The 23,955-nt window shown below is 41.7% G+C and overlaps 1 protein-coding gene across 1 annotated transcript in view; it reads left to right on the forward strand.

Moving 5' to 3' along the window:
• DHX36 (DEAH-box helicase 36) overlaps nucleotides 1-20,165 on the forward strand; it is an 87,125-nt gene extending 66,960 nt beyond the window's left edge. The window contains exons 18-25 of the mRNA XM_088447650.1: nucleotides 2,640-2,813; nucleotides 3,837-3,923; nucleotides 4,085-4,168; nucleotides 5,954-6,053; nucleotides 6,131-6,221; nucleotides 8,936-9,056; nucleotides 9,319-9,471; nucleotides 18,926-20,165. Coding sequence (XP_088303776.1) covers nucleotides 2,640-2,813; nucleotides 3,837-3,923; nucleotides 4,085-4,168; nucleotides 5,954-6,053; nucleotides 6,131-6,221; nucleotides 8,936-9,056; nucleotides 9,319-9,471; nucleotides 18,926-19,111 — 996 coding nt within the window. The 3' untranslated portion in view covers nucleotides 19,112-20,165. The remainder of the gene's footprint in view (nucleotides 1-2,639; nucleotides 2,814-3,836; nucleotides 3,924-4,084; nucleotides 4,169-5,953; nucleotides 6,054-6,130; nucleotides 6,222-8,935; nucleotides 9,057-9,318; nucleotides 9,472-18,925) is intronic.
• Nucleotides 20,166-23,955: the final 3,790 nt, after the last annotated feature.

Consider the following 23,955-nt stretch of genomic DNA (forward strand, 5'->3'; position numbering starts at 1 on the left):
GTACGGGGGATCCGCTGCTAATTCTTTCCTTAGATGCCGAGAAGGCCTTTGACAGGCTACATTGGGGATACCTTCAGGCAGTCCTTAGTCGTTTTGGGTTCGGTGGAAAGATCTTAAACTCCATTATGGCTTTGTATTCCGTTCCATCTGCTAGATTATTTATCAACGGATGCTTATCTGCTTTCAATATTTCCAATGGCACCAGGCAGGGGTGCCCACTCTACCTTTGATTTTTGCATTGGCTGTTGAGCCTCTGGCTGAGAGGATTAGAGTGGAGGAATCATTTAGGGGTCCCAAAGTAGATGATACTAATTACAAGATTTGTTTATTTGCAGACAATATTCTGCTGAGCCTGTTTAGTCCACAGGATTCTCTCCCCGCTCTTCATCATATATTAGATTCCTATTCCAAGGTTTCCTTTTACAAACTAAATACCAATAAAACTGAAGCCCTTCCATTAAATATCTCTAGTGACATATTAGAGAATCTTAAGAGATCATATAATTACTTGTGGCAATCATGTTCACTTCAGTATTTAGGGGTTCAATCAGCCAGGGAAAAGACTTACGTGAGTGCAATTATGGTCCTCTGCTTAAAACGATTGAAAGTTTTACAAAGGACTGGATGGCACATGAAGTCTTCTGGCTGGGAAGGATAAGCGGCCTTCAAAATGGTTCTATTGCCAAAGCTCTTATATCTATTCCGAACAGTTCCTAGGATGATCCCGAAGAAGTTTTATAACAAATTCTATAAGATTGTGGTTCAGTATGTATGGAAGGGAGGTAGGCCAAGGATAGCGCGGGGTACATTATCATTACCTAAATTCGATGGTGGTGTGGCATTTCCTGACCTGGAAAAATATCAACTTTCATGTCTTTTGAGTCAGATAGGGAACTGTTTTGAGAAAGATATCCCCAAGCCGTGGGTGGTTTGGGAGAAAGATGTGGTGAAACCCTTTCCCCTCCCTGATCTACTGTGGTTACCGGTCCATATGCTCCCCCTGGGTGTATCACTCCCCGGTTCAGTCAAAGCAACTTTAATAGCGTGGTACAAAGTGGTAGCTGCTGGAAAGGACATTATATTACCAGCCCCAGCTCTTTTCCTCTCTAGTATAGCAAATCTAATTGGGGATTTACGATTACGTTCTTAGGTGACAGGTGGTATCTGCTCACTAGGTGATCTTGTAGATGAAACCGGAGTGGTTCCCTTTTCCATCCTTCAAAGTAAACACAATTTCCCTGGGAAGGATTTTTATAAGTATTTACAGGTGCGACACTGGATTCAGAGTTTCTTTCCTTCCTCTGAGATTCGTCCAACTATGCCTGAATATATATCTGCACGTTTTCAGTCCTCTAAGCTTAAGGGAGGAATTTCTTGGTGGTATCTTTCTCAGATTAGGCAAGGCAAGAAGGGTAAATTATTGTGTCAAAAGAAGTGGGAGGAGGACCTTTCTAGGACAATAGCGGAGGAGAAATGGGAGATTATATTTCGTACATGTTTTAAAATGTCCCGATGCATTATTCACTCGGAAAAGTTAATTCACTGAGCATACTTTACGCCTGAAAAGCAGCATAAAATTTGTCCCTCTGTATCTAAACAGTGTTTGAAGAGCTGTGGCTGTGTGGGTAGTACCTTTCATGTTTTTTGGTCTTGCCCAATACTGCAATCAATGTGGACTGAGGTCTTTACTTTGATTGGAAATGTTACTGGGGTGGACCTATCTGTAGATCCATATACTGCTCTTTTCCATTCTTACCCTGGTTATATACTAATCGCTTTCAAGGCTGCTATTACATCATCCTCAGTTCCTAGTTTAACAGTTATTATGCAAAAGGTCCAGAGGCACTGTGATTTTGAGACCATGGAATGCAAATACTCTACATCTGCTAATCTCCCCACATGAAATGGTTTAAGTGGAATGAGTATACAATAAAGAAAAATGGTTCTACTACGACAGTCGAGAACACTGGTCCCACCCTCCTTTTCCTTAAGCCACCATTTTCTGGTGTTTAATATCTTGCCTATAAACAGGTTTACCTATTTGCTGCGACAGGATGTCTAACTGTATTAGAAATGTATTACAGACTAAGATTATGTCTTATATAATTGTACACCCATTCCTTCCCTTTTTTTGTTGTGTTTTCATATTTTACTTATGTTTCTAACTGTAATTTGTTTTATGATGAAAATTTCAATAAAAATTTGAAAAAAAAAAAAAAACATAGGAAGAAATAAATTTCCCGCACAGAAATCAACCGCTTATTTGTCTTTTAATGGTGATAGGGGTATTCATTTTATTTGTATACCTGTGTTGGTTATATTCTGGTCCTATTTGAATCCTAGCAAAATAGATTGGAATGCTACTGATGACCCTCAAGTAAAATCCTGAAAAATACAATGAGAAGAGAGGGTTCCTTACTCAGTGCACATGTGTTATTTTTTGTGGGGCAGTCCCAATGTTTGGAAGTTTAAAGAGGGATGGCCCTCAAAGGGGTGTAGCTGCAAAATGGGTGTAATCTTGGTGGACAGATGTGGTTTCGGTGAATCCATGGCAGTTATTCACATTTTCACTTTGAAAACGATTGCTGCATTAGGTGATAATGCAACAGAGTAACAATATTAATTCCATTCTCTTGCAGAATGCTCTAGATAGGCGGGAAGAACTGACGCCACTTGGCTTTCACTTGGCGCGCTTACCTGTTGAGCCACACATTGGCAAAATGATTCTATTTGGAGCCCTTTTCTGTTGTTTGGATCCAGTCTTAACAATTGCTGCAAGTCTCAGCTTTAAAGACCCATTTATTATCCCTTTGGTAAGTTATCACATAAATATGAAGCTCTGTGTTTTTGTTTGGTTTACCTGTTATGTTTTCCTGTTTAACCTGTTAACTGCCGCTGCGATGGTAGGAATGGTCGCTCTTTCTCATTAAGGGGTTAATATTTAGGGGAATGGAACGTCCGTACCTCAGGAACTGAATTTGTCTGCTCAGTATGTCTGCATGAAGAGTACCCAGTGTTCCTGTAGTGTTACCTGTGTAAATGCTAGTGTGTCAGGGACCGGGTATTTACAATGCTCTGTACATGTGGCACTAACAAGAAGATCTATCCCTAGGCTGATATATGCCAACACACAAAGTGCTGGCATTACACCACCCTTTCATCAGGCAGTGGGCAGCAATACTGCTAGGTTCTGTTTTCTCCCATCTAGCAGCCATATTGGATACTAATAAAACAAAGACTATGCTTACATAGCTTTACAATTCTTTTATTTTATGCAACAGAACTATAGGCACTGCTGGAGATATGTATCCTACACGCAATACTTTGGACATTTGCTTGTTTTAAGAAGTGGTTAGTTGACATAGGAGATTATAGGATGTAGCTGGTTTTACTAGGTTCCATACACTAAACAGTTAAAAAAAATGTCATGTAATGTTACAAATCTGAAATCTGTGTTTGACCTATAGCTTTGCCCTAATTTGGTATGTCGTCACAGAAATACAGTTTAAGCAGTGCACTATCACCCATATACCAGAATACGTTTTTAGTTGTGTTCAGTGCACACGGATTGATCGCGAGGATCTAGAGAAACCAGGACAAGAAAACCTAACAGGACGTGATCTGCAGCTGTCTATGTGCATGATACCGTGCGTTCCACCACTTGTCTGGAAAGCACACAACTCCAGCAAATGAAGGACAAACCATTCAACCACAATTTATCTAATATGCTTGTGCAAATAGCTTAATGCTTGTGCAATAGCTTTAATTTTTAATCACTTTTTTTACCTTCTATGGATAGCAATTGTTCTCACTATTACTGTATTTCTTCTTTCTAGGGTAAGGAGAAATTGGCAGATGCAAGAAGAAAGGAATTGTCCAGGAATACTAAAAGTGACCATCTAACAGTTGTCAATGCACTCTCGGTGAGAAGTGGCCTAGTTATTGTTTTTATGTTACTGGGCAGTTTGATTTGTCAGTATAATAGTTTTGTGACCACATCCATTTGTTAATATACCACTTAATTCATGGGCTACCTTTTTCATGTTTATCTCAATGTGATGTTCATGCTTGTCTGCTTTCTTAGGGCTGGGAGGATTCGAAGCGGTGCGGAGTTAGAGCAGAGAGGGACTACTGTTGGGGCAACTTTCTGTCATCTAATACACTAAAGGTAATGTCTCCAGTATGCCTGCCCTAATATTGGCATAAAAGTATTTTCTTTCTGCTCCTATCTATGCCATCTAATTAAAAAATTACATCATCCATGAAAAATCTCTTCGCAGCTGTATATCCCAATAACCACCTTCTCCTCCACTCACAAACCCACCCTCAGATGAGGTTTCATACTCTTGCCCTCCTTTTTCCATTACACTTGTCCTCTCAATCCTGGTTCATTTCATCTCTTCCCCGTACTTCATCCAATACTTTCCATCACCTATCTCCTATCTTTAAGGTGTCCCTCTCCACTGGCACTTTCCCTTCCATCTTCAAACATCCTATCCTCAAGAAACAATCTTTCGACCCATCCTCTTCCTCCAGCTACTGCTCCATTTATTTCCTCCTCTCTGCTTCATACTAGTTGAGCTGCTTGTATACAACCTCTTGTCCCACTTTCTTTTTACTTGCTCTCTTCTTGACCCTCTGCAGTCGTACTTCCACCCAATCCATTTCACTAAAACTGTCCTCACTAAAGTGAGCAGTGTATCTAATTGGCTAAGTTGAAGGGTAATTTCTCTCCCCCTTTCTCCAAGTCCGCTGCCTACATATCAGTCCTTGACTCTGCCCTCCCCTGCTCTGCACACATCCAGGCCATTGTGTTGTCTTTTCAGCCTCCTCCTTCAAAACATTGACAGGATTCACTGCTTTCTCTTTCCTCAATGCTGTGGGACACTGGACCAGGGGGTTGTAGCTGGGAATGAGGGAGCTGGCACTTAACTAGTTAAACTGTAGCTTGATGTCAGTGTAGTTTAAGTGCCTGTGGAGTTAGGCACGATTTGGAGGACTGGCATTTGTAACGACCGGCACCTGCCAGGGTGTCGGCTCATTTTACTTGGACGGTGGCGACCTCCTGGGCGGCGCGCCATGGGGCCTCGGCTGAACAGATCTGTCGCGCAGCTACCTGGCTCTCTGTCCACACGTTCGCTCAGTTTTACAAGTTTTATGTTTTTGCCTCCGGCGATGCCCACTTTGGGCGCACAGTTCTGTGGTCAGGCGGCCTGAGCGTTCCCTCCCCTGGGGGCGGCTGTTGAACGTCCCATGGTCCAGTGTCCCCCAGCATTGATGAAAGAGAAAAGAGGATTTTTGGGTACTTACCGTTGAATCCTTTTCTCTGAGTCATGCTGGGGAACACTGCGTTCCCTCCCTCACGCTCAGTCGTGTTGCATTGTGTTGTTTTGACTGGTTGGTCCATGCGGTTCTGTTTTTTTATTTTGGTAATAACAGTTTCACTGGGTTACTGCTTCCCCTTACCAGGCACTTTTGAAGACGTTGTACTGACATCATGGGTTTGCAGAGGGGAGGAGCTTAAGGTTAAAGCTACAGTTTAACTAGTTAAGTGCCAGCTCCTGCATTCCCAGCTACAACGCCATGGTCCAGTGTCCCCCAGCATGACTCGGAGAAAATGATTCAACAGTAAGTACCCAAAAATCCTCTTCTCTCTCATATTACTAAACCATTATCTCATCTTGACTACAGCAGCCTTCTACTATCTGGCTTTCCCCTGTCTCTCTGCCCACTGCTATCCGACTATCTCCTCTTGTCAAAGCGTTGCCCTTTTTCTCTACACCGTAAATCGAACATCTGCTCTTTTTTTAATATGTAATTTGTAACTCTGACAATATGGTGAAGTTTTATGGTGCTTATAAATAAATGCTGATGTCTGTCAGTGGCACATGATTCCTTACACGTTGCTCCAGTTCTAAGCTCCTTTCCTCTTGCTGTGTGATTTGTTCCTCAGATGCTGAGTGACATGAAAGGGCAGTTTGCGGAGCATCTGCTAGGAGCAGGCTTTGTGAGCAGCAGGAACCCAAAGGACACCAAATCTAATATTAATTCAGGTACATTTCAATGCCACATGGCGACTTGTTTTATTATTGTTACTGTTGCTATGTTTAAATATTTGTTCTCTTTGTAGATAATGAAAAGCTCATTAAGGCTGTAATTTGTGCCGGGTTGTATCCAAAAGTGGCGAAAATTCGACCTAGCTTCAGTAAAAGAAGGCAGACGTAAGTAGTGTAGCTTTAATGCCATTTCTCATGTATGCGTCCATTTCACAACGCAATTCTTCATTGTCTAACACTTATTGCGCTTTGTATGTGGTGCAGCAGCATGATAATACTGTGTGACATTAGCATTAAGTACACTTTATGCTGCTGGTTTGTTGACCAGGGCTACCTGTGCCTTATAATTGTGGTCAGCATATTCTGACAGTAAAGTATGTAACTTGTATTTGAAAACTGGATGTAACACAAACCCTAATGTTGTGTAGTATTATTCATAGTCTTATGGAGGTCGCCACCGCCTGAGTAGAATATGCAAATTGATCCCCCGGGGCTATTCAGTTAGCCCAGAAGTGCAGCTCTTATCAGAGATTATTTTTCACCACTGCACAAGCAGTGAAACAAAAATCCTAGATAACTAGGTGGTTAACGGGCGCCGTAACGTAGGAATTCATTAACTTTTCATGTATTCTGTGTGTTAATGACAGTTAACACGTCAATCTAATGGGTGTTAACAAAGGCATCGGGTGAAAAAGGGGATCTAATTGAATAGTCTTGGGCGATAAAGCAGAGACTAACCTCCTTTTTTCTGTCGTGAAAACTTATCGGATGTAACTGTATTCCTCCCTTGGTCTGTACTGGCTTGAAGTCAGTGGGCGCAATTCAATTTGCGGTGGTGGGATGCATGCTGCCAGGGTTTGACCGTTTCTCTGGGACGTAGTGACCGCCAACATGACAGATTGTCCCTCGCCCACCCATGTGCACTCAGATTCACTCCCAAAAAAAGTAAAAATAAAAAAAGGCCTTCATAATGTCACATGAGTATTCTAAATGAGACATAACACTTACATTGGATGACTTACTGACACATGTTCTACACACAAAGGGTTATAATGGCTATTGTTTGTGCATTTTCCTTTATTCGCCCATTACCGGGATCCTTCTACTTAACAGGATGAGCATACATTGTGTATTTCTTGGCATTTCTGATAAATGGGTCACTTGGCTATGGTAATAAATATACACATGCTGGGGGGTTTACTGGTTACATGCATCTACTTTATGTTGTTTCTGCAAAGCTCTATCCTGCACATTTGCCACTTGCCACACTTTCTACTCCAACTCAGCACCAAATCTTTCATAAAAAATTTATAAATGCCATAATACATTTTTTTTTTTTTTTTTGTATTCGTTTATTGAATAGAATTGACCGTACAATAGAATAAGATTATACAGAACATTGAACTGTAATTCAACATTGTTAAATAGTTACGTATAATTAGTAACAACAACTACTAGAGTATACAACAATTCGTCGTTCTCAAAAATCAATCATAAGTAATTTCTGAGAAAGGTTAGGGATAGGGTGAAAGGAAATTGGGTGGGGAAAGTAAATAAAAAAAAAAAAAGGGGATGAGGGGATCTAGCAATGAGAAAATAGGAAATAAATTGGTAGGGGACGATCCGGGGTGGTAGATGGGGATCATGAAAAAGAGAGAGAAGAAAAAAAAGAAAAGGGATTTTAGGTGGAGTTACCCAAGACCAGGGAGAGGGGAGTTTTGATAAGAGTACCAAGGACGCCAAATCAAGTGGAACTTCCGAACATTGTTATTCCTTAAACTGGTAATGTATTCCATTTTTGCTATAACCCAAATTCTATGTACGAGTTCCTGTTTGGAAGGGGTGTTGGATTATTTCCAGTGCGGGCAATTTGATATTTTGCCGCACAGGTTATATGAAGTGCCAATTTATTTGTGGTATTGGAAAAATCGTCGATTGGGGCGCACAGCAGAAAATTCGCTGGGGTGTATGAGAGTGGGGTAGAAATAATTTGGGTTAGAAGTGTACGGACTATGTTCTAGAACGGGATGATTAAAGGGCATGTCCACCATGTATGTAAGAAAGATCCAAGTTGGCCACAGCCTCTCCAGCAAAGAGCCGAAGAGCTAGGGTAGATTTGCTGTAGGTGCTCTGGCACTAGGTACCACCTCGTATACAGTCATAAGATTTAGTAATTGATACTCCTAAATATTTGAGAGAGTCTCGTTTCCAGATAAAGTAAAAATTTTATTTTAATAGAGATTTTGTATTTTTGGTGAGGTAGAGGGGGAGAGCTTCTGATTTGGTGTGGTTAACCTTGTATCCGGAGAGTTCGCCATATATAGAAAGCTCGCAAAATAAATTAGGAAGGGACGTGAGTGGTTTGGTCAGCGTGAAGAGTATGTCGTCCGCGAATAGGGAGAGGGTGTATTGGGTGTGTTTGAACTTGATGCGAGTTGGAAAGCAGGCCCCCTGCCGAAACCGCCGCAGAAGGGTTAAAATATAAAGCTTGTATAGCTTGCAGGAATTTACCACGTATTCCATATTGGCGTAATGTGTGGAACATAAAGGGCCAAGAGACCCTCTCTAAGGCTTTCTCTGCGTCCAGAGCAAGCACCAGAGAGGGGAGTTTGTGAGTGTTAACATAATGAATTAGATCAGTTGTGCATCTAGTATTATCTAGTGCCTGTCTGGACGGGACAAAACCCACTTGGTCAGGGTGAATTAAGGAGGGGAGAAGGGGGTTCAGTCTATTTGTAATTACTTTGACGAACAACTTTAGGTCTGTGTTAAGCAATGAAATGGGTCGATAATTTTGCACCAAAAGAGGGTCTTTGTTGGGCTTGCCATAATACATTTTTATGACCATTCCTAATAATTAATGTATTTTTTTCTTTTAGAGCAAAGGTTTATACAAAATCGGATGGCAAGGTCAACATTCACCCCAAGTCTGTCAATGTGGAAGAGACTGAATTTCATTACACCTGGCTGGTCTACCACCTGAAGATGAAAACCAGTAGTGTAAGGGTTTCTTCTAGTTCCTTCAAGCAGGATTTAATATGGGGTTTGTGTTAAAGGACCTTACCTAGATGTTGGGATGACTAATTATATATATTACTTTAGAAAATGTATGTCTGTTAGAACTTCAGTATACATGTTTGGATGCAGTAATGTTTACACCCTAGAAAGAATGATTCTTGCAACGATGATGATCTAGTCCTAGATTCACTAATCTGGAGTAATTTTGACAACATTTTTCTCGCTTGTGCCCATAATTGTACAGATTTACCTATATGACTGTACTGAAGTCTCTCCATACTCGCTCCTTTTCTTCGGGGGAGATATTTCCATTCAGAAAGATAAAGAACAGGACACTATTGCTGTGGACGAATGGATTGTCTTTCAGTCGCCTGCACGGATTGCACACCTAGTTAAGGTAATACCACAGCAAAAATAAATTCTTGCATAATAAAAATGTATATAACCATTGGCGAAGTTTACCTAGGCGTTGTAGCCCCCCCCCCCCCCTGTCAAATCCACCACTCCTCTGTGAGCTCCCAGTCTCCGGTCCCACTTAGCAGCAGCGGTTCCCACCTTCCTCCTGTGGCTGCTGTAATAAAACAGAAGTGGCTTTCCATTGGTAGCGCTTTCTACTAATCACACTTCAGACAGACAGCCTTATGGGACTGCCATTAGCAGAGGGAATACTTCCAATGGGAAGCATCTTCTGCTTTTATTATAGCAGCCCTATTCGGCTTCTAGGGATTGCAGCCCCTGGCAGCGAATGCTGATTTTACTGCACATGTGCAAGACCTTGTGTGGGGTTAAACTGAACACAATAGAAGTATACCACTGCCCGCACTGTGCCAGAAAATGTGTTACATGGGAGTGGTCATAAGAAATTGCTCCCTACGTCTTTCTGCAGGCCTCTACTCTGCTGATTATTTCCCATGAGCAGTAAAATGACGCTGAGATTGTATTGATGTCACTGTGGTTCATTTTTAGTTTTATTTTTTATAACCAGTTTTATTGAAGCATCAAGTGTGTTAGAAGTATACTGTACTTTATTATAGTATACTGTACTTTATTATAGTATACTGTACTTTATTATAGTATACTGTACTTTATTATAGTATACTGTACTTTATTAATGAAATTATGGTTTCATTGCTTTTTTTTCTCAGGCATTTATTTCCTACTGATTTCCTTTTTTAAAAGCAACATTTTAGATGTTGCTTTAAAACAATTGTTTTTATAAACAAGCCTTATTTAAATACTTTACCATTAGGGCACAAATTCCTTTCTTCTCTGCAACCGCTTTATCATGTAGCTTGGCTAGTTTGGCTTTTGCAGGATGGGTTGTGGTAAGGGTTCATATTAAATTCCTTAAAGTTTCAGATCTCTTGGTCCCCAAAGCTGCCTATATACGAGGTGGGGATGCACTATGGGAAAGGAGGCAGTGTGATGTTCTGTGCAATGTTCTGCTGGAAAACCTAGGGTCCTGGCATTCATTTGGATGTTACTTTGAAACATATCCATACTTAAACGTTGTTGCAGACCAAGTAACTCCCTTTATGGCAATGGTAGTCCCTTTCAGGATAATGCACCCTGCCACACTTCAAAAATTATTCAGGTATGGTTTGAGGAACAAGACCAAGAGTTTAAGGTATTGACTTGGCCTCCAAATTTCCCAGATCTCAATCCAGTTGAGAATCTGCGGGATGTGCGGACAAAAAAAAAGGCCGAGCCATGGAGGCCCCACCTCGCAGCTTATAGGCCTTTAAAGGATCTGCTGCTATCGTTTTGGTGTCAGATATCACAGGACACCTTCAGAGGTCTTGTGGAGTCTCGACGAGTCAGAGCTGTTTTAGCAGCTCAAGGAGGACCTACACAATATTAAACAGGTGGTTTTAATGTTATGGCTGATGGGTGAATATAGTCTGTGGGGGCAGGCAATCCTGGTGACCTGGGGATGTCAGCTGGACTGCTGTTAGAGCCTATGGGGAAATACACTAACATTCTAACAGCAGTCAAGGTGACATCCCCATACAGATGTGTCCACATACATCTGTCTTCCATGTGCTGCGAGTCACGTTACACATAAGGTGTGAGAGCCGCGTAACTCTGTAGCGCCGAGCATCTTTTCATGCAACTTTTTCACTTCAAATGCTTCTTTTTCTTTTACAGCAGCTGTGACACTGTAACGTAGCATTTCGTATGCAGATACACCCGCAGTTGCACATAGATTAGGCATGCCACATATCATTTAATCAGCAGGAGCTGCTTGTGTATTCTATATGCATCACTGTGCGAATAAGACACATTTGAAGGTAAAAATCCGCATATTGTGACTAGAAGGCCTGTTTAATGCAGAAGGAGGCTAGATGTACATTACCACTCCAACAGCAGTCCTGGTGTCACCCCCATACATTACCACTCCAACGGCAGTCCTGGTGTCACCCCCATACATTACCACTCCAACGGCAGTCCTGGTGTCACCCCCATACATTACCACTCCAACGGCAGTCCTGGTGTCACCCCCATACATTACCACTCCAACGGCAGTCCTGGTGTCACCCCCATACATTACCACTCCAACGGCAGTCCTGGTGTCACCCCCATACATTACCACTCCAACGGCAGTCCTGGTGTCACCCCCATACATTACCACTCCAACGGCAGTCCTGGTGTCACCCCCATACATTACCACTCCAACGGCAGTCCTGGTGTCACCCCCATACATTACCACTCCAACGGCAGTCCTGGTGTCACCCCCATACATTACCACTCCAACGGCAGTCCTGGTGTCACCCCCATACATTACCACTCCAACGGCAGTCCTGGTGTCACCCCCATACATTACCACTCCAACGGCAGTCCTGGTGTCACCCCCATACATTACCACTCCAACGGCAGTCCTGGTGTCACCCCCATACATTACCACTCCAATGGCAGTCCTGGTGTCACCCCCATACATTACCACTCCAACGGCAGTCCTGGTGTCACCCCCATACATTACCACTCCAACGGCAGTCCTGGTGTCACCCCCATACATTACCACTCCAACGGCAGTCCTGGTGTCACCCCCATACATTACCACTCCAACGGCAGTCCTGGTGTCACCCCCATACATTACCACTCCAACGGCAGTCCTGGTGTCACCCCCATACATTACCACTCCAACGGCAGTCCTGGTGTCACCCCCATACATTACCACTCCAACGGCAGTCCTGGTGTCACCCCCATACATTACCACTCCAACGGCAGTCCTGGTGTCACCCCCATACATTACCACTCCAACGGCAGTCCTGGTGTCACCCCCATACATTACCACTCCAACGGCAGTCCTGGTGTCACCCCCATACATTACCACTCCAACGGCAGTCCTGGTGTCACCCCCATACATTACCACTCCAACGGCAGTCCTGGTGTCACCCCCATACATTACCACTCCAACGGCTGTCCTGGTGTCACCCCCATACATTACCACTCCAACGGCTGTCCTGGTGTCACCCCCATAGATTGTCATTCTAACAGCAGACCTAGGTGTCACCCCCATAGATTGTCATTCTAACAGCAGACCTAGGTGACACTTCCACACATTCTCATTCTAACAGCAGTCATGGTGGCACCCCCATACATTACCACTCCAACGGCAGTCCTGGTGTCACCCCCATACATTACCACTCCAACGGCTGTCCTGGTGTCACCCCCATAGATTGTCATTCTAACAGCAGACCTAGGTGTCACCCCCATAGATTGTCATTCTAACAGCAGACCTAGGTGACACTTCCACACATTATCATTCTAACAGCAGTCATGGTGGCACCCCCATACATTACCACTCCAACAGCAGTCATGGTGGCACCCCCATACATTACCACTCCAACAGCAGTCATGGTGGCACCCCCATACACTAACATTCTCTCAGCTGTCCTGGTGACCTGTTTCCCCATACACTTAACATTCTTAAAGCAGTCGTAGTAGCACCCCTATACATAAAGTCCTGGTGACATAATCCTACATTATCATTCTAACAACAGTCCTGGTGATATCCCCATACATTATCATCCTAACATTATCATACTCCCATACATTAACATTCTAACAGCAGTCCTGGATGACACCACTATAGTTAGTATTTTTTTTTTTTTATTCATTATTCCTCTGTTTTTGAAATTACATAAAACCTTACATTCCAGTGAGAGCGAGAATCAGTAAGGTTGAAAGGCTATTCAATTAAATAGCCTTTTTCCAACACCAAAAATTTGGGATTCATGAACGGAAACACACTGATTCTGCGTAAACTGCGGACTCAGTGTGTACTTTCCCCGTGTGCGAGCCCGACTTAGCCCGTTTTTTCCGTGGACTTTACCTCACAGTTCAGTCCGACTGAGGGGACTCATGCGCGAGGAAGTCCCCACTGATTGAATAGCGCTGCAGCTGCAAATAGCCGCAGGGTTTAATTGCATACCCACCCGTAGAGTGCCATTCTTACGGCATTCTGGGACGCGATTTCAGCAGCGATGTCGGGTGGTCACATACCGCAACATCGCTGCCTGGGGGCCGGGGGACGGATCTCCTCTGAAATCAACGGTGTATGCAGCAGACCGTGGGATGCGACCGTGTCAGCAAAAGCCCAGCTGGCCGCGGTCACATACTATGCCAGTTAAGTGGTTAAGCAAAGGTTACATGGAAACTGATGTTTAGGAGTTAAAACAAAATCTTATACAAACAGGATATTACATTTACATTTGTCACTGTATAGGATCAATTACTTTTACTCATACAAGTTAATTCATACAAGTTCATATACATTATATATATGACCATATATGACTAGGCTTAGACGTCTGGGATTCAGTTGAACATATGACAGATGTGCCAATAATAAGAGTAATACCTGCATTACATACTCGCAAAACACATGTATTTATAGTAAAGCAACACCTTATAGATTGTATATATGTCCCTCAATGCAGCATCCTGCTTACATTTTGGGACCAATCAGGTTTTTGCTACAGATGCTTTAAAACGCAAGTCCCAGATCAGCAATCCTCTGCCGAACACCATTTTGCCGGTAAAATACCTCGTGGGGTGTTCATTCCTACCACACATCTACTGTAAGTTATCAGACTGTCGTCATGCATCACTAACTCCTGTGCTGCTGAGCTGGTCACATTCCAACATCAATAGTAACATTCGGACCCATAGATGATATACTTTGAATTTCCATAACTTATTTCTCATCACCCAGCAAATACAGTCTACCCACAATGGCAGAATTATTACTACTTTTGTTGAAATTACAAGAAAGTGAATGAAAAGAAACCATAATGCATTTTTTTATAAAATAAAAAGATGTGTGTGAATGAGGAGCATGGCAGCCCATCCAGACTGACCATTTTGTAAAATAGACCACCTCAATGAGGGGGCCCCTGTGTTTTAATGATGTCAGGATGAGGGGGGGGATATCTGGGCATTAGATCCCCCTCCTTCCCTGAACTTTCTGTCTGGTGATCACCAGAAAATAACTGCTAAGGCTGATCTCCCCTCTTTCAAACAAGGATGTGCTGGATGGGAAGATCGGGCATGTTCAGCGCATTCACCAAAATATACCTGGCAAATCGTAAAATCTGAAGACATACAAACAAACCAATTATATTCACTCATCTTTTTCCTAACATCTCTATGACCGTAAAATTAGGGTTCATATAGTAGTTACTGAACATCTAAAAGTTTTATACGGAAGTAGTGTGCTCCAATAAATCAGGCTTCTCAGTAAAAGGGCACAGGTACTGGACCAAGTGGCTACTCCATTAGGGGGCAGTTATTATAATAGCAAGGTCTCTGAAATGCGTGCTTAGTAGGGACACCTATGACCAGTGTACTAGAGATTAAACCCAGTGAGATGAACCAGACTGGATTCTGCTCTCTCTGGTATGAAAGAGGCCATTTCTTTTCCAGTATTTGTCATTTGGTATTTTGTGACGTAATATACGTAGTGAGTTTATCTATAGGCCAACCAGTGACTTTATGGGTTTGTTGTATAGTAGGATATAAGGATTACTATGGATGTGCTCAAAGTTCAACCCCTTTCCCATAAATGTATCATTTTCATGCATTAACATAAAATGTGTAAATACCTTATACATTTACTCAGCTCTGTCTTCATTGGAGATTTGGGGAAACACAGTATAAAGTATGCATGGAACAAGGTGCCAACACCCCGTTCTGTAATGCTGGCCACAGACATAGCGATGTGTTCTCGATCCGACATCGTGCACGATTTCCCTTGAAAACTCTCCTCGGCAGCTCTACACATGATTTGGTGTTTGCAGTGTCCAATCTTCACACGATCTATCGTGCAGCCAGACATTTCTCCAGTGCATTTGTATCCCAGATTGGCAGATCTGCCCTACAGCACGGCAGATCTGAAGATGCGATGTACGATCAGCGGGGATGCGCATCGCATCGTGAGTGGGGGACTCACGATTTTCTCACGATTTGGCCATATTTTACATGATCTGTCGTTCCAATGTGTCGGAATCGTCCAGATCGGGTCAAATATCGCTATGTGTTTGGCCAGCATAAGAGTGTTTTCTAATTGCTCCATTTATAATAGATTTAGTTGCCCTCGTTTTTCTTATGCCTGCCCAATCCTCACTGCACAGTGATACTACCAAGTACCAATGCAGCTTCATGTGTTTCTAGGCTGTCAGGGTCTGGAAATGAGCTCTGTATAATAAAGCACTATGGTTGTCCTGACACTGACATGTGCAGTTGGAGGGGGGGGAGTGCGCTTTAACGCCATCAACTCCCGCAAAGGATGGATGGGATAGAGCATAGCAGATAACTCAGGGTAAGGAACATTAATCCAGGAGTGGACCTGACATTTGATGGGTTCAAAACTGGTTGTGTTATATGAAAGTGAGATTGCACCTTTCTATTTACAGATTAGGTGCAGAGATGTTAAAATTGTGGCAAATGTCTCCTCTTAGCCAGTTTTAAGTGAGAATTATGTTTTTTTTTATTTGCATGTATAGAAACTATAGTTTTAATGCACTGATGCAAATAATGTTGGCATTAAGGGACCTATGTATCAATCTGTTACATAAAATTATGCAGAAACTGCAGTTTCTGCATAATTGTATGTATTGTTCCTATGTACTAAAAACACAATGCAGGAGATTACACAGAAATTTCCAGCAAAGTGCTAATTAGCACTGTAGATCGCAGTACCCATTATTATCAATGGGGACTACGATCTGACCCCTATGTACTAAATTCCCAAAAGCAAGGCTTTGGGAGTTTAGCCCTGGTAGTTTACATCATCTTCAGATGGTCTAAACTACTGTAAGCCTATGGAGACTCCAGGTGCAGGAAAGAGATCTGTCTATCTCTTCCCTGCATTCCCCGGCCGGCTCTGGAAGCTGACACTGTGTGCATCCGCAGTGTTGGCTTCCCCCGGGGAAGTCTTTCACTTCTGTTAAAGATTTCCACAATTTGCCAGGGATACCGCAACCACTGTCCCTGTGAGTTACCCTTGAAACATAGCAGGGATAATTTCATTATAAATGAAAATATCCCCTGCAAGATAGATACATAATAATCGCTTCAGTACCGTGATTATTAGTCTAATATATGAAGGGAGTACTCAAAACCAATCCTAGGCCCCTTTGCGAGGGTTGCCTGAGGGAACTTAGAGTGTCTGTCTACACCTGTGGATAGGAGGGGGACAGGTATTCAGATAGAGATTCATCTTATACATTGAGAGAGTGCACTTTATCCTAGGTGCTATGTAATATGAGGCTGGTCTGTGTTTCCAGTGTAGATGGTAGATGATCCTCTTATGAACCAGTATTTCAATATTGACTTCAACATTTTTATAGGGGATATTTGTGGCCATCTAGCACTTGCCCATTTGGGCTGATTCTCCTAGATGCTTGCGTCACTTCTACAAGGTTGTATCATTACTTTTGGGACTGCTATCGAATAATAAGATTTGGGTGCAAATTAAACAATCTCTGGATCTAATTCTCTACCCCAGTGTGTGGAATAGGTGGTGCTAGATGGAACCGATATTAGAATGACCCATGGGAGTAGAAAGCGTCTCATCACCATTTCAGCACTGGCAAAGTAATGTATCTTACATTGCCGCCTTCTTTAAGTCTTTTTATGGAGAAACTTTTGTATGTGTTCAACGTTGGCTAGCCTGAGGCTTCTAAGCCTTCTATTCTAAGTCAGTGAAGGTCTTATTCCCACTATGACTAAGGCCACTTATTTGTAATACGCGGTGTGGTATGAGACATGGATACTATTTATGGCTCTCCAATACATTTGTGTGGAGGAATATATTCCTGTACCTTGGAATCCCTTTGTTATTGAGGTCTTCTTCTCCTCTGGCTCTTTACTTACACTCCCTCTTATTACTTTTCATTTGTGACATTATTACATTTTCTTGTCTCCCCCCATTGGTTACAACTTGTCTTCTCTTTTTCCCTATGTTTCCCTCCTTCTCCCCTTTTTCATACAATATAATTCTTTCTATTTGCGGTTCTATTTTTAGAAAAAAGTACAGTAGTTACTGATTTGTTTATTATCACTGACTGTATCATGTACCCTTTATTATGCTTACATCCTTGTTTATTATTTGTATTTTTTTTTTCTTTAACCAAAAACATTTTGTCCATTTGGTGACCTAATTTTAGCCACTAGGGGTTCAATGCATGGTGCAAAAATGAATGGCGATAGAAGCCCTGCCTAATGCTATTTTCCAACTTGGACAAAACTGATGTGATCCCATTTGTCATGAATGAGGATAAAAGGTTGAAGTATAGCACTGTTATAGCTTTAGTGCTTTTAGCATAAAGGGCCAAGCTAATCAAATATGTATCCAATGAAAGAATTACAGAGGGCAATTAAAATAAGCTGATGTTATGAATGAGATATATACTGTAGATATGCCAGTGTTGTCTTAAGAAGGTTGTGGATGGTGGAGATGTTGTCATCGGTGTTAAGGAGGTAAATGTGTCTAATTAATGCAATTCAATGGAGTTTATTAGGTTTAGAGATTACAATTATTTTTTAATGTGCTATCACAGTGAAATCATTTCCCATGCAAATTGTTAAATACCAGCACTCAGTGAGGGGTTGAGTGCTCTAAAGTTTGTAGTACAGTAACTGTTAGAACTAGGATGGCCTTTGTAGTTTAAGAGCTTTCATTACTGAAATGTCAGAACTCTGTTTGCGTAGGGAGTTTACACAAGACTAGAATCTAATGAATGTGCAGCAAAGCTATGTTATCCCAAGGCAGATTGTAATGAATGTTTTATAGCGGTTCATAAAAAGCTTTGAAAATATAACTTTGACCGGGATCATGATCCAGATTGTCTCTTCCATATCTCTTTAAAAAATTTTATGTTCCTGTTCTAGAACATAAGTGATACAACAGTGAATTAGTAATATCAAATGTTTTGTATTTTGTGCTGGGAAGCAAAGTTTTGTATCTAATTACCACTTTGTGAGCTTCCAGGAGGTTTAGAATTTTAGATTGATTGTAAAAATAATCTCATATGTGATTTGTAATTAATTACTGAAAGGGACGTTTAAAGAAAAAAAATAATTTAGTCTTAGCAACTACAGAAGGTCCAATGAGGCCATAACCATGACAAGTGGTTGGATGAAGGGTTTACCCAGTTTGCCAATGTGAGAAGAGTCTCTGGATTGAGTGGCTACATCCGATGACTGAAATCCTGGGAAGGGATCAGAGGTTATCAAAGAGACCAGCCTCTGCCAGGTCTTGAACCATCAATTTTAAAGATAAAGAATGAGAGAACAATAATAGGAACATGTTAATTTATTCATTTGCCCTGTTGTTTATATTGTAGGATTTGAAGGCAGAGCTTGATGCCCTCTTACAACATAAGATTGAAAATCCTCAGCCTGTGGACTGGAATGAAACCAAATCACAAGACTGTGCTGTGCTCTCCGCTATCATTGATCTGATAACCACACAAGAGAGTGGAGAAGCCAAGAACTTTGCCCCCCGATTCCAGGGTGGATATTCTAGGTGACACTGCCAGGTTTATTGCTGCAAGAAAAGAAAGACTGACTTGCAAACCTAGATCTAATTTGTATGAACCAGTAGGCAAGCATCTCCTGAGAGAGTCTCTCTATTCTACCGAATGTGAGCGCTTAGTATTGCCGCTAGTGAGACCGTGAACCTATTGCATTGTGTAAATGTAAATACGTAAACTGTAACACATTTCCAGGCTGAACCATTATTGGTTTGTGTGATGCTTTCCATGATTATTTTGTACTACACTATGAAATGGCATTACTTTACTAAAAAGTATGCTTGACTGTAATCCAAGTGCCAGTAGAAATGTTTTAAGCAGATGTTAAATAGAAGAGGACCTAACAGGATTTTGTTTTTTTTAAATGTTTTGTTTGATTTTTGAATAGCAGCTGTAATCCTTCGCAAAGGTTAGTTTGGTGGGTACTATATATGTGTAAAGTTATATTATTTATGTTTAAATGAAATCTATTGCCAAGAAGGCTCTCCCTGATCACTAAAGTTGACCAGTAAATGTATCTAACCATTAGATATGACTGTAACCCCTACCCTATATCGAACTATTGGCTAGAGATACTCTCTAGTAAAGTGCACCTAACAAAAACCTTTTGCATCTGATTGTCCATCTGGTGGACTGATGTAATCTGCAACCTACCTCCAAAACCACATCGCTTGTCATAAATGTCATCAGGTTTCAAAGGGCCGACACATTCAATAGTCAATTCAAACCCGTCAGCCAGATGACACTGATAGAGTTGGGTGGAGATTATACACGTCCACTTCCAAAAAAATAGAGAGAATACCACACAAATGTCTCTGGTCACTCCACTTAGTATATTTGCATGTTCTGCCCCTAAAAAACACATCCACAAAGTTAAACTTTTCCTTTTACATGTCTTTGAAAAAGCTATACGGAACAATGAAAATGTATTGTAGGTAAAATCTATAGCAGATCCCAAACTTTCTCTTTTTCATGATATTTGTTAACTTAATGAATACGCTGCAATATCTTCTGTTTTCTGTAGCCAATAAACAACATATTTTCAACTTTGTATGAATATGATCAGTAACATTTTGTAGAATCTCTTTCTAGAGGACCAGTAGCCTATGACTCTCAATTTTCATAGAGCTTTACCAAAATCCCTAGATGGATAACCAGCTTTCCAGATCACCCCCACTTCCCCGTATAGTGCCCATTCTGAGGATGACTATGACACAATTTACATCACCATGTCCTCGCACTCCGGCATCCCCTGGGCTGTATAAAAAGTCAGCAAGTATGGACCATGGGTCATGAAGTTGCTGTATTGTAAATTTTGAAAGTAAAGAATATACAATACAGGAAAATAAATACAAGGGCATTCACCAGCAATTGATGGTACATATAAAGACAGCCTTGCCCCAAAATGCTTAGACTCTAATTACGTCAATGATAAACAAATAGAGATAAAAGTCCATAATAAAGTGTATATGTCAACCGGGATATCAACAGTCAACATGACAACAAAAGTGACCTGTCTGCACAATGTAAAATGCTTTGCTTTAAATAATTTTGTAATCTAGAATTGTGACTCATAAGCTCTAGGCAGTCTAGCCATACAGAAGAGCTGCCGTAAATATTCCGAAATTTACCACAGCAGGAAAATCTCTTGGCTGAGTGAAACGCTACCGTTCTGCTCATCTACAGTATAGGGGACCACCTCATAAACTAGTCAATCACTTCAGTGCACGGAAACATAAGATGTTTTTAAATGTACTCACAAAATGTTTTGAAAGCATACTAAAAAATTCTATATAGGTTTAAATATGTATAAAGGCAAGGTTAGAACATCATACATCCCAACTGTCCTCCTTTTGTCAGGACAGTCCCACCTGCAGGACGCAGTGTCCCGCGGTTGGGGGGAGATCACTCTGACCGCTCAGATACATTTGTTTGAAAGAAGGTTGATCATGTATGTTTACTGCTGTATGTGACAGTACGTCATAGTGTAACTTAACACAACACATTACAGTGAATCTAGAATGCAGAAGAACCACATGGAAATGCATTAAAATAACTAGGTCATGACTAGAGAGGATTAAAAAAAATATATATAATATACACATATACATACATACACACATACACGCACACACACACACTCACCATCAGTACTTATAATACTGCATCTTCTGGATTAAATAATTGGCCTCTGGCATGTGAGAGCTGCATAGAATTGCCATGAGACTATAACATATGTCTGCACTCAGTAAGTGGGAGCTGTATAATACCACTGACAGCAGATTTGGCTATTAATGAGTACAAGTCCACTGACTGATTTACAAGCTGCAACTCTGGTGACTTTTTTTCAACCTGCTAGACCCAGTACAGATATACGGGAATTGGGGATTGTAAAAGAGGCAGTAACTTAAATATCACCTTTCATGAAAGGATTCCGTTTGGATACTATTTTAAACCAGAATCCACAGTAATACTGGTATCTGACCAGCTGGACTATACTAATATATCCTATTAACTCACAGGAGGAATAAGACATTTTTTAATGATTCAGAAGATGCAGTATGATGAGTTCTAGATAATTAAGCAAGCTTGCTAGTTATTTTAATGTTGTAGAAGTATGTAAGCAATAAATGTTTTTATCTTTTAATTATGTACATTTGACTCCAATCTTATAGTGGCTGGTTTGCGCTACCTGACGTTTTGTTTTTTGTTCTATTGGTTTATTTGGTGATGACAAACACCTAGTTGGATGTGCTGCAAACCTACCTCTGTACATAAAGCTGATAATTATATAGAATATTTGTATTGGATCAGCGCTTATTGATCTAATTTTTACTGTTGATAGATTGTGTATATATACTGTATATAGATCTCATTCACATATATTTTTAGTGATTAAAACGTTTGTGAGAGAAAAAAATGTAAGGGTGGGTGTAGGAGATTTTAAAAGTGATGTGGTCAACAGCCAGATAGAGTTGTCCTTGTGTGGACCTTATGGCTACTTGAGTTTCAGAACCTTAAGCTGGGCATCCAGTATACAATTTTCTGTCAGATATCTGTCCAATCTGGCTGGTTGGAATGAAAACCTGGTAATGTATGGGAGCAAATGACAGTCGATCATATGGTTTTAAACACAGAAAAAAGGACAAAAAAATTTGTTAAAATTCGTTAAATTTGTGTTTTAACCAATTTGACTGAACGACCATTTTTGGCTATTTTCCAGTGTTTGTGAGCAAATGGACGATTGTCATTGGCTCCCATACATTACCAGGTTTTCATTCCAACCAGCCAGACTGGACAGATAATTGTATAGTGGATGCCCAGCTCTAGTTTAGTGGGATGTAGTCAGGATCCCAGCGTGCGGGATGCAGACGGTCGAAAATATCCTGACCACCAGCATCCCAAAGGTAAGTATCAGTTAGGTTTTGGGTCAGGCACTGGGGAGGTGGGTAAGGGTGGCACCGGAGAGGGAGGAGTAGGGGTTAGTCTTAACTTACTTACCTAAGGGTGTTGGGATTCTGACTGTCTGTATTCTGACTGGCGGCATCCCATACCCAACCCAGTCTAGCATATGCACTATTTGCAAGGCTGTGAGCTTCCTCTTCATATACCAATAACGCTTGGAGACCAAGAGGTAAGAAGTGATATTGCAGGTGACATAGTAAGATTGGTGCTATTTAACGGTTAAGGATTTGATTAAATTATCCTTGAAGTTAGGATTAGCTGCGATGCAGGGCCTGAGGCTATTCAGTCACAGCACAAACACAAAGTTTGATTTCTGTTCACTTCCTCCTTAGGCTCGAACAAAAATCTGCGTTAAATTGTGTTTTTTGCCCATTATCGTTGCTGCCGCGAACATGTTAACCCAGGTACTTATTCTGGAATCCATAGGTTAATGCACGTTAGCCACAAAATACTGCACAAGGAAAAGGGCTTTTAATTAGATAGCTCTGGCCGTTAAAGCTCGAGGCTACAACCCTTTTCCTCACGCAGCAACAGAGCCAGACTGGCCTTCTGGCAAATGCTAGATCCGCTGGTCTGGATGTCCACAGGCCTATACCGCAGCACTGCCTTCCAGACTGCACTGCACTATGCTCAGTTTCATATCATTACGTAGTGATGTCATGACATGGCCGCGTAGAGACGTCATTCCGCTGCAGCTAGGCATGAAAAGTGCAGTGGTAGGGGGAATCTCGGGAAGGCCGGAGTCCAGGCACCCCCTGTGGCCTGGCGTGTAGGGCAGCCCAGCAGCAATGTACTCAGCGGGTGGAGGGTAATGTGCAGCCGCGTAGTGACATCATGACGCGTCCGCACACTGGTGCGAGGAGCTGAGGACGCAGTCTAGTCAGATCTTCCAGCTCTCCTGGTGTGAGTGGGATTGGCATGGTCATGAAGAGACCGGCGGTAACCGTAGGAGGCGTGTCAGCAAGCAGCACCCCTATCGGAAGCAGTCTTCATGGGGGGAGGTGAGTTGCTGGTGTGGTGGGGGGTGTCATTACTATTTTGTCATAATGTTATGGGGGCGTTACTGTTTGGGAATAATGTGCTCTGTAGAATTACTGTTTTGGCATAATGTGCTCTAGGGGGCATTACTGTTTTGGCATAATGTAGAAGGGGCATTACTACTGCGTGGCATAACAATGTTACAACTTGACTGTGGGGAGATCCATTTGTATATTTACACTATCTCACTGTTTGAGTAAAAAGTAACTTTTTCTCAGACTTTGTTTTTTACTGATTATAGTTCACCCAAAACTGCATTTTCAGTTTAAAGCGTAAATGGTGAAAGAGCCTTGTGTAGGGGCATAATAAATACACAACACAAAGTTACATTCTTAAAA

The sequence above is a fragment of the Taudactylus pleione genome, unplaced genomic scaffold (genome assembly GCF_031769625.1).
Source record: "Taudactylus pleione unplaced genomic scaffold, aTauple2 ptg000436l, whole genome shotgun sequence".
NCBI lineage: Eukaryota > Metazoa > Chordata > Amphibia > Anura > Myobatrachidae > Taudactylus > Taudactylus pleione.